The 12,179-nt window shown below is 40.6% G+C and overlaps 1 protein-coding gene across 1 annotated transcript; it reads left to right on the forward strand.

Moving 5' to 3' along the window:
* The first annotated feature begins 10,269 nt into the window (after positions 1 to 10,269).
* On the forward strand, positions 10,270 to 11,620 carry LOC126622633 (uncharacterized). The gene is made up of 3 exons (XM_050291399.1): positions 10,270 to 10,278; positions 10,387 to 10,886; positions 10,967 to 11,620. Coding segments are annotated over exons 1-3 (1,155 nt in total). The 5' UTR covers positions 10,270 to 10,277.
* Positions 11,621 to 12,179: the final 559 nt, after the last annotated feature.

Genomic DNA, 12,179 nt, shown 5'->3' on the forward strand with positions numbered 1-12,179 from the left:
TTCGTCTTTCCAATGGGTGCATTTTTGCTCACCCACATTAACTTTGGTGTATGCTCACCATACACCTTATTACTGCCATGTGTCCTATCTTTTAACCCTGGTAAACTTGTTAATTAAATATATGTTTTTCAATTTTTGAAACTAATTTTAAGCATTAAAAATAAAAATCCAAACCCCTCCAACGTTCAACTTCTCCACCCAACAACCTCATGAACACCCACCCACCCACAGCCAAAGATTCGATGATGATGATGAGAACATTGTTTTTACCTTTTCTTCCACTGTGACTATATGATCGTTGACTCGATAATCAAAGACCATACAACAACAACCAGAGACAACTATGACGGTTGCACAATTGCAGCTATGAAATTCGATAGCGGCCTCACCTAAAGAACCAGCCATTTCTCTTTCTTGGCGAGGACATTTCTGTGCACATATAGATTTGATTTTTTTTGCGATTTGGGATATATTTTCTTGGGAAGGACATTTGTTAAGTTTTCTTTATAAAATAAATTAGAGTTACAGTGGAATAAGAGGGATGGCGGATGGCGGAGGACGGAGGGCGGACGACAGAGATGGCTGATTCGCCATGGCTTATGAACAAGAAGATTGAAAGGGTGGGTGGGGGTTGGCTGGTTGGGGAAGTTGAAAAGCTTCTGCGGTTGAGTTTATTTATTTAATCATGTTTAAATTAGTTTTAAAAATTAAAAAAGATATATTACTTAACAAGTTTACTAGGGTTAGAAGATGAGACACAGGGCAACTAATAAGGTGTATGGTGAACATACACTAAAGTTAGGGTTGGTTTGGTATTGCTATGCTTTGAAAAAAACCTGTTTCTGTTGTGCTGTGAGAATAAGTAGTTGTGAAATAAAGCAACAAAGTGTTTGGTAAATTTTTTTGTAAAAGTGCTTTTTGGAAAGAAAAAAAAGAAGCAGTATTATAGTGTTTGGTAAACTTTTATGTAAAACAGTTGTGACTATATGAAATGACCAAAAAGGTATAATACTAGATGTTCCATTAATTTAATTTTCTTAACAAATAAAAGATAGGACATATAATACAATAATTATCTAATATAACTTATTTTATTTATTTATAATTTTTTATTTTAATCTCTCTTTAGAATTCTAGAAGCACCGAGCCCTCGAGCTTCTCAATCTCCCCGACGATGGCGTCCTCAGGCTACTCCTCGACATTGGTAATATTTCAAAACCCAACTCCCCTAATCTTTCAATTCAATTTTTCGCAAAAAAAAAAAAAAAAAATCCAAAAGGGGTTTGATTTTATTCACTGAAATGGTGAAAAAAGTTGAGTGAGTGATTGAGGTTTTCACTGCAGGTTGTGGGTCGGGGCTCAGCGGAGACGCATTGTCAGAGAGTGGGCATCAATGGATTGGGTTGGATATTTCCTAGTTGATGCTTGGTATGTGTTTTTATTTTGGGGTTTTGTTTATCGTTTTTGTATATGTTTTCAGCTTCTTGATTGCTTGTTTGTTCTAAATTGGAATTTCATTTCTTTGATGACCGGAGATGTGGCATTGGATCCGATCTGATCATCTCTCTCATCTATTCCGACTGATTCTCACTCGGATTCTGGGTTGAAGAGGGAAGATTGCAAGTAGGAATCTTTTTCTCGCTTGGATTCTGGACTGGTTCTTGCTTGGATTCTGGGATTTGATCCAATCGGTAAATTTAAAAAAATGGTTTCTCAAAAAGATTGAATCTTTTTCTTATTTGTGTATTTGGAGGATCTGGAAGGAGAATAAGGATGAATGTTGGTGCAGTGGTGGTGGTCGGTGTTGAGCAAGAGTCGGCGGGACGGCTGCGGTCCTACTCTGATGCAAGGGTGTGAACGGGTGTGAGGGATTCCACTTTGAGTATTAAGGACAAGGCCTGTCATTTTGTAAAAATGACGAGGGTGTTATTGGACTTTAGAAAGTTTCATTAAAGGTGACATGCCCCGATCCCGATATTCCCCGAATACTAGGATAGGCACGTGCTGGCCGACGCCCGAGGGTGACGAAAGCCATTTATTGAGTGCAAATATTGAAAACAAGGGATAGATAAGACTTATAAATATAAAATAATAAAGAATATGCATTTAAGGAACGTGTTCAAAACATACAACTAACTAGAATACTAAAAGAAATAATATAAAATTGAAGAATAAAAGAATGGGTCCTACACCAAGAGGACTCGAAGATACCGATGCAGAAATGCCTTGACGCCGGGATTGTATGCCTCGATTCTAAATCCTGAAGGGTGCGCAAAACAAACATGAGTGGGCCAAGTTGATATATATATAATAAAACCGTTATCAACATACTAACTCCCCAAGTTTTATGAAAACACATATATCATAATAAACATAGGTTTTTCGAAACCTAGCATGTCGTGCAATGTCTCAAACTATAACTCATATATATAATAATCACTAGTGAATGTCCAATATCCCTCCAGGCCCCATGCTAGCTTCCGTCTCTGAACGAACAATTAGAGGAAAATATCCCTTCAGGCCCCGTGACCCTGTCCCTGTGCTAATAGCCAGAGGAAAACCACTTTATGCCTTATGCCAACACCATAACCGTCGCCCGGGATGGGCCAGAATCTATCCCTTCGTCCCGTAGTGGAATAGGGACCACTAGGTAGGTACAAAACCATTGAACATATATACATTTGAAAAGCAACTTCATAGTATGAAGTCATCCATCATCTATACTATAAAGAGGTGTTGTAAACATGTTCTAAATATCATATCGTCATCCATCAAATATTCTATAAGAACACGGGTTATAGGAAAAATAGTAATAATTCAAAATAGCCTTAGTAAACATGTTATCTCAAAGCGTTTCATAGAACATACTTGTTATATCATGCTTTTCCATGTATGCATTTCTACTATTAAAACATGCATATTTAGAAGAGGTCCACTCACAGATACTTAGCGCCAAATAGCCACGCAAATTAACAGAGACAAAACGCCACAATAAATTGCGCCTAAGCACATAAAGGGTACATTTAGTCAAACTCTACTCAAATGACTTAATTTGGGAAAACAGGTTCAGGACGTCGAAATTAGCCTAGGAGGAGTCCCAGATGGAAACCTTGTGTTGATGCACAAAATCAGTGAGGACTTTGGTACAACATAAAGTGTCAGGTTTTGTGACCTTCGCTTGGTTGCTTCGGTCACTAGTGAGGATAAGTATGTAAATGAATAGAGACAGAAAAGCAAACACAAGATATACATGGTTCACCCAGATTGGCTACGTTCACGGAGTAAAGGAGTTCTCATTAATTGTGAAGGGTTTACACAAATACATAGGTTCAAGCTCTCCTTTTGTGAGTTCTAGTGAATAGTTTAGTACAGAATGACGTTAGGAAATATTGTGAGAGAATGATCTTTATTTATAGAAGAGAGTTTCTAGTTTCGTTCTGACATTGACACGTGTCGTGTTGTGATTGGCTTCTGATGTCGACACGTGTTGCGCTGTGATTGGCCTCCTGGTTGGAAGGAAACTCTTCTAGGTCCTTGATGGTATAACGTTGACCGGTGCTCAGTAGTTTCGGGATTGGCCAAGTATGGTACAAACAGTGATCCCTTAAGTGAATAGTTTAGTACAAAATGACATTAGGAAATATTGTGAGAGAATGATCTCTATTTATAGAAGAGAGTTTCTAGTTTCATTCTGACATTGACACGTGTCGTGTTGTGATTGACTTCTGATGTCGACACATGTCGCGCTATGATTGGCCTCCTGGTTGAAAGGAAACTCTTCTAGGTCCTTGACGGTATAACGTTGACCGGTGCTCAGTAGTTTCGGGATGTGTCAAGTATGGTACAAACAGTGCTCCCCTAAGTTCCCGAGTGAGGGAAGCTCCTCGGTTGGGGACTTGCGAGATCCAAGCCATTGAGTAATCACGAAACTTCTAAGTACCGAAGTATGGTATCATTTTCACTTACCTTATCTGTCTCATATGTAGATGTGGCATCTTCTCTGGAAGTACTTTTCCTCCATCCAGGGGTGATATCTTTAACCGATGAAGATGCACAAGGTAATGTATCAATTTCACTTAAAGCTTACTTGTAGTTTCGGGCTTGGTCAAATGAGATACAAACCCTATAGTAGGAGTCCCCCAAGTCGCCGAGCTAGGAGATTTTTCGAAGGAGGTAACAGACAAGGTAAGCAATCAGACTTCCAAGCAAGCAACCTGGATCGGAGGTTCGACTTCGGCTTCCAGTTGATTGTTCTCCTTCTCCTTGTGTCGTAAATAGCACCAAGGATAAGGAGAACCAAATGGAGAAAAGATGATATGAAATACTTTTGCTTTTGAAGAAGTAACTTTCCACAGGCTTATTCTTGAACTAGGCTGGAGGGTTTTCTGGTTCCCTCCAGAGTATAAAGCCGACTCAAGAATTTGAAGGTAAAAAAAAGTCCATCAAATCTAAAGTACGTTTGACCTTGATGATATGGGATACTTTTGCTGTTGCCAAAGTAGTGGATGTATCTGCACGTGTTTTGTTACGCTTGTCTCCACATGCTTCCTTTTATCCTTCTCACTTGCCCTATTTGCTCCTCAAGCAGATGTGGTATCTTCTTTGGAAGCATAAGATGTTGAAGATGAGTACTCGAGAACAATGCCAGGTAAGTAATCAGGCAAGGGGTTCCAGGCAATCAGTTCCTGACTAGAAGCTTGAATCCAAGTGCTGACTGATTACTCTCTTTCTCCTTGTCTTGCAGGTAAGAACAAGGCCAAAGGAAAAGACAGGGAAAAAGCATGATATGGGATGCTCTTGCTTTTAACCCTGATGATATGAGATACTCTTGCTCTGGTGTGGCTTGTTTGTAGAGGTATTATCTGGAGGAAAAGAAGCTGAGTATTTTGAGAGACTCTGCTGAGAGTGCCCTCTCGGATGTGAAGAAAAGTTGAGCATTTTTTTTTATTTGCAGGTTTGCCTGGCTGTGGAGGATGGAGGTCGACATATATAGGAGTCTCCCTAACAACAAGTAGTAGTACTATTCCTTTACCCTTCTTGGTCGTAGCAATGTAGTGAGAGCTGCAAGCTTCACGTGTTTTAACTTTGTCAGAGCACTTTGAAAAAGTGGTATGTGGTATCTGGAAAGCTGATTTGCGTGTGAAGATTGCAGACAAGCTTTATCCAAGGAAATCTGGCTCTCAAAGTTCAGAGAGCGATGCCTTTTTGGTTTTCGAACAAGCAATCCTGTCGGGGATCTGGCTCTCGAGATTCGGAGAGCGGTGCCTCTTTGGTTTTCAAACAAGCAATCCTGTTGGGAGTTTGACTTTTGAGATTCGGATAACAGTATCTCTTCGATTTTTGAGAAAGTAATCCTGTTGGGAGTCTGGCTCTCGAGATTCGAAGAGTGGTTCCTCTTCGATTTTTGAGCAAACAATCTTGTTGGGAGTGTTTTCTCGAATGTGAGTTGGGCATTTTTGCCAGTCTACCTTGCCACGGAGCACGGAGGTTGACACACATTGGGACTTTCTTGTTATTAAGTAGTGGTGCTGTTCCTTTACCCTTATGGGTAATAGTAGGGTAGCTGGACCTTCAAAATTTATGTGTCTAAACTTTGTCAGAAATCTTTGGCAAAGTTATTTGTGGTACCCGATGAGCTGATGTTGCGTGTGGAAAGTGGTGCCTTTTCGGAATCCGGATAGTGGTGCCTCTTCAAAATCCAGAGAGTGGTGCCTCTTCGATTTTTGAACCAACGACCCTATTGCCCTTTCTTTTATAAGGGCACCAATTATGTGCAAGGAGTACATTCAGAGACTTATTGCTTGTAGGAATTTTCCCCTTACTTTGGAGATTTATTGCACCTTATTTCTCCTTCATCATTTCTGAGAATGTCAGGCCCATCCGACCGTCGTTTTGACTTAAACTTTGGTGAAGAGGCAGCCATGCCTTTTCAAGACAACATATGGCGCCCCTCTTTCTTATCCCCTACTGGTCTTCTTACCATTGGAGACTCCGTGATGAAGAATGATATGACCGTTGCAGTGGTGGCTAGGAACCTTCTCACTCCCAAAGATAACATATTACTTTCCAAACGGTCTGATGAGTTGGCTGTTAAGGATTCTTTGGCTCTTAGTGTTCAGTGTGCAGGTTATATGTCTAATATGGCCCAACGCCTATTTGCTAGAACCCGCCAAGTTGAATCATTGGCGGCTGAAGTGATAAGTCTCAAACAGGAGATTAAAGGGCTCAAGCATGAGAATAAACAGTTGCACATGCTCGCGTATGACTATGCTACAAACATGAAGAGGAAACTTGACCAGATGTATGAATCTGATGGTTGGGCTTTACTTGATCATCAAAGGTTTGTGGGTTTGTTCCAAAGGCATTTATTGCCTTCGTCTTCTGGGCCTGTACCGCATAATGAAGCTCCAAATGATCAACCTCCAATGCCTCATCCTTCTGGGGTTTTGTCCAGTACTGAGGCTCCAGATAACCACCCTCCGGTGCTTTCTCCTTCTGGGGCTCTACCGACTGCTGAGACTTCCCCTAAGCAACCTTTGTGAAGGCTCTCTCTTGTTTGTTTATTTTGACTCATGTATATGTACATATTTGTAGCTTATCGGAAATATTAATAAATAAGCTTTGCTTCATTTCAACGTATTGTGTTAAATACACCAAAGCCTTCTTCAGAAAGTTCTCTGAATTTTTTCTTTTGTTGAAACTTATATTGTTGAAGCTTTGTAAGTGAAGCATGTAGTTTGAGGTAGTGTTCCCTTAATTTCCTGAGTGAGGAAAACTTCTCGGTTGGAGACTTGAAAAATCCAAGTCACTGAGTGGTTGTGAGACTTCTGAGTATCAAGGTGCAGTAGCATATGGTGGGAGTCCCCCAAGTCTTCAGGCGAGGAGAGTTGCCGAATGAGGTGTCTTGCTTGCTACTAATTTGTCAAAGTAACGAAGCCTTGTTTTGATGTCACACCTTCATATATGCCTTATCCAAAAATATTTCAAGCTGGTTTTAGCTTTGCAAGGGCCCAAAATTTTTGTGTAGCCCAAAACTGCTCATTTGTTTTCAAGCCCACGAAAAGAGGGGATCCAGTGCCTTTGTTCATTTTTTATTTGGTTGGCAAGCCCAAAAAGGAAAAGAGGTATGTGCCCACTCCCCTTTATTTATTTTATATATATATATTTTTTTGTGAAGCCCAATGCTTTCTTGCTTCATGTCGGGAGGTAGAGAAATAATAACAATGAGACTCAAAGTCTCATCCCTTTGCCTGTGTCTTCTTCCCCATTTCCCTGGACTGTTCTCAATATGGCACTGTTCATTTATTCCTTTTGTTCGTCACTTTTTGTGGCCTTTAGCTTTTCGTTTGCTTTGCCTTTTCCTTTCTTTGCTAGAAAGGTTTTCATTTCCACTAAAAATCTGAATTATTCCAAAGCCATGTTGAAGGAAATGTGGGTGTTGGAGCCAAGGAAGTGAAGGAGGGAGTTAACGTAGAGGGAGCGGTAGCTCTTCAATATAACACCTTTCTATGTAGCTCAAATCGCAAGGTTGTCTTCATGAAAATTGTTCCTTAGCTTGTGAACTACAACATATCAAAATTTGAGATCCATCGGGGTAGTACAACTCCAGATATTCAGGTATGATGAGTGACTGTTCATCATTTTTCTGTTAATCCGTCAGACTTATTGTGAGCTTCGAAACTTCATGTTCTCTTGTTCAGATCAACATACTTTCTTCATCAAAGTTGTTCCTCAGCATCGCTTCCATAACATATCAAAAATTCAGAACAAACTAACGGTTGAATATTTCCAGATCTTCGAAACACCGCAGCAGCTTTGAAGCTTGCAGAAATCTGACCGTCATGTTTGGAGCTTCAACACTCTAACTTCCGTCACTCAAATAGAAACATTTCCTTCGTGAAAGTTGTTCATCTGCTCAAGAACTATAAGATGTCCAAAATTCAGCTCCACTGAGGAAGAGCAGGAGTTGCAGAAATTTGATAGATGGAAAGAGGCGGAAGAGGGAGAGGGAGAAAAAGGCTACTTGGGTTGGATTTTATATAATTGTATGTGTGTTTATGATAGGGATATTGAGGATGTAAAACAAAAAATGTTTGTGTTTACTCATGTGTTGTTGTACAAGTTCAAGAGAATCTTGGTTTTGTGAACAAAATTTGTTTATTTGCCACAAGGTTTTGTGTTTGGAAAATAGTTTAATAGGTAAGGTTTATTGACTATAGATTTTTGTTTGGGTATATAGCATGACTAGTTGAAGCTATTTTTAGGACACAAAACTTGAATTAGCTTCGCACTATCTTGATGAAAAGTATGTGAAGCTTTTATATGTTGTGGTGTTGAAATTTTGTATTGTAGGTGAAGCTTTGGGGTTAAAGCTTGATAGGTGAAGCTTTGGTGTTGAAGCTTTATAGGTGAAGCTTTGGTGTTGAAGCTTTATAGGTGAAGCTTTGGTGTTGAAGGGTTGAAGCTTTATAGGTGAAGCTTTTGGTGTTAAAGCTTTATAGGTGAAGTTTTGGGGTTGAAGCTTTATAGGTGAAGCTTTGGTGTTGAAGGGTTGAAGTTTTATAGGTGAAGCTTTTGGTGTTAAAGCTTTATAGGTGAAGCTTTGGGGTTGAAGCTTTATAGGTGAAGCTTTGGTTGGCACCATAAATTGATTTTGCTTCACACTATCTTGATGAAGATAGTGCGAAGCTTTTGAGACTGATATTTGTCCTCCATTGATGAAGCTTTTGTTGGCACCATAAATTGATTGTGCTTCGCACTATCTTGATGAAGATAGTGCGAAGTTTTTTTTTTTTTTTTTGAGATTGGTAGTTGAATCCCATTGATGAAGCTGCTGTGTTCCCCCTTCCTTTGTTTTTTTTTTTTTTGAAGGGGGGAACTGAAACATTTGAAATTTGAAACTCCCTAGTGTTAGAAGTTTGAAGATTTTCCATGTGGGGCTTTCTCATGGTTTGAATTTGAATTTTGAATGTCAATAGCCATGTTGAACTATATATAAGAAGGATAAGTTTCCATTCTTTACCTTACCTTCATTTGCTGATCTTGAAGTGATTTTTGAAGACAGAGTGCTCTTTACTTGAGAGGGATTCTGGCATTGCTTTGCTGCACCATCTTCAGGTTGGTAATCTTCTCCACTAGATCGGATGTTTTCATTCTTGTTGAATTGTTTGAGTGTTCATGGATTTTGTTAAGAACATAATGAACTGGTTGAGCTTTTCTTCATGCCCTATGAGCTTCCTTATGTTTTGATCCTTCATGTAGTGATAGAGTTTGTTTCTATTTGTTGTAGATGTCGGAGTCTGGAAGTCTTACTGATGAGGGCTCCCCTAGCTCTAGCTCTAGGTTTGAGCCTGCAATGTCAGGGTCTTCACGGCCTTTGTTAGAGTCTTGTATGAAAGAAACGTTGGATGATCCTTACAATTGTCAAACCTTAGCCAATATTGGTTCTTCCTCCATGCTAGTGGGTGAGGGGGTTATTTGTGACACCATACCCATATTTCGCTCTGAGTTCACAGCGGACCATTTAGAAAATAACTTGTTAGATAGCGAAAAGCAGTTTGAGGCCCTAAGGCGATCATGTAGTATCCCCCGTAGTGTAGGAATACGTTTGATGCGTTGTGAAGAATTGCCTTCTGAGCCGCCCAAGGGTCATGTTATGTTCTATACCCAGACATTAGTGACCTTGGGGGTAAATTTACCTTTGCATCCATGGTTGCAACGGATGCTGTTTTTTATTGGTTATGCACCTGGGTAACTCAACCCTGGTTTCTGGGATACCTTGATCGGGTTTTATATTATTTGGATGGAGTGTGGATTAAGTGGGCCTTCCTTCCATCAGTGGCGCTACTGTTATAAGATGCGCCCGGTGAAAGCATGTGCTGGTTATGCCGAATGTGCATGTTGGAGCGAGAGAGAGCGTATCGTCTTTGATAAGAGAAAGACGTACTGCACATGGAAGAAACGTTGGTGCTTTCTTTATAATGATTGGGAGCATGCTAAGGGTGTCACGCCTGAGCGACGTGTTCCTACTCACTTCCAGACTGTAGGTTGTAATGTATCCATTTTCTCATTATTTGCTATTGTTGTGATTTTCTCTTGCTTCTAAGATTTTTCGTCATGCAGTGACACAAGGCACCATCAAACTCTCCGGATAAGAGCTAGCTGATGTAGAGAAAGTGCTGAGGGTGCCCAAAGAAGATAAACATTTGGGTAAGCTACGACCTTTGTTTCGAAAGTACGGTTTCCAGCCCTTAGTTTTCGAGTGCCAAAGACGAGCGAGTAAGTTGTATCCTTCACTTGATCCTTGTTCTTCCCTCATTTATTTTATTTTATTTTTTTATATAGATATATAATGTGGTATTCCTTACTTTGATTTTCCTTGTTCAGTGGAGAAGGTGGGCAAGAAAGTGGAGACTAGCACCAAGAAAATGAAAGTGCCCATGTTAGTTCCTTCAGAAGACATCCTGTTTCACAAGGAAGCTCGCAAGCACCGAGTGAGACCAATCATTAAAACTAAGTCTCGAGAAGAAGTCCTCAGGGTTGCTGCCTCGAAGAAAGCTGAAGCTGAGGCCATTGGATGTGCTGCTGCCATAGTTGCCGGGGAAGATAGGCGATTGCCGCCTCCTCTTCCTACTATCAATCCTATCTTTCCTCCAGTTAGGGAGCACATTGGGCAGAAAGGTGATCCTAGTTCTAGCAGCGAGGGTAAAAATAAGGAAGAGGTTGGCAGTGTCCCTTGGAAGGATTTGAAGGTTGCCATGCGGCCAAAGGACTTTGGGTATATCAACAATTGCCCGGCAGGGCGTCGATTCACTTTCGATGAGCTCGGAGAGCCCTTAGCTAAAGATGAATCAGATTGCGACCGGATGTTGAAGCTGACTTCATATGTGAGTGTTACTTTGTCATTTCCTTGTTTTCTCCTCTTTATTAGCATTATTTTGGTAGCGATGATCGTCTTGTCATGCAGGTCATGGCTGAATATCACGACAGACTGCGAGAGGTTGAGCGGTGCAAGGTGAAATTGAAAGAGAATAAGCAGCTTGTGAATGATGCCAGGAAGACGAGCAAAGCTTTGGCTGAGGCCATCCAAGTCAAGGATCAACATTTTGAGAGTTTGAAGAGGCGGAATGGTGAGAAATTGAGACTCAAGGTACAGTTGGAGGCGACTAAGAAACAATTGGAGACAACTATGCTCGAGGTTTCCAAGGTTAAAGGGGAGTTGGATAGTGCCTTAGTTGAGGTTTCTGAGCTGAAGAGTAGTATCCCGACTGAGAAGGAAGCTGCTGTGAAGGAGTTCTTGGGTTCCCAGGCCTTTCTCCATGTCCTTAGACCTTGCTGTACCTGGGAAGTTCACTTTGAAAAAAGGAAGTGGATAGCTGTCCTTGATCGTTATGATGATGTAAGCGTTCTTCGAAAATACCGTGAAGAAATAGATGAGCATTACCGAAAAGGTGAAACCTTTGACCTTGCAGTTTATTATAGCAGTGCAGATGAGTCTGGCGATGAGGCTAGTGCTGATGAGCAGAGTCATCAGGGTGATGATGAGTTTGGAAATGCAGAAAATGGCGGTAGGACTCAGAGTGATATGATCAGGGGTTCAACCTCAGATGAGGATGACTAGAAGTGCTTTCACTTTCTGCATGTACTCTACCTGCACTAGTTTATTGTTTGTATGGCATGTGCCATGTTATAAACCTGAGAGTTTTTTTTTTTGGCATGTTTATGAGTGTTTGCATTATCAAGCAAGTGTTTGTATTATCAAGCTTCAAGTGTTTGCATTATCAAGCTTCAAGTGTTTGCCCTATCATTGATGAATGTTTGGCTATGTTTGCATAGATCCTTTGTATAGTCTTGTTGACACATACTTAGATTTTATTTTGTATTGGAAACATTTGCGTTGAAGCTTCAACATTTGAGTGTTTCATTGCTCAAAATGTAAAAGAGTTTAGGGCCGAGTTGGCCAAATCACCTCTTTATTGAATTCATACTAAATGGTCTTTGTTACATAGGATGCTGAACGATTGTAGCTTAACATTTGTACAATGTGAGTCTATTTGTAATAGTACTTCAAGTGGTCAGCATTCCATGGATGGCCAAGGGTCTTTCCGTCGGAGCTTCTGAGCTTGTAGGAGCCAGAGCGGCTAATGCCGACGACCTCGAACGCTCCGTCCCAGTTAGGA

This window comes from Malus sylvestris, chromosome 5, assembly GCF_916048215.2.
Source record: "Malus sylvestris chromosome 5, drMalSylv7.2, whole genome shotgun sequence".
Taxonomy (NCBI): Eukaryota; Viridiplantae; Streptophyta; class Magnoliopsida; order Rosales; family Rosaceae; genus Malus; species Malus sylvestris.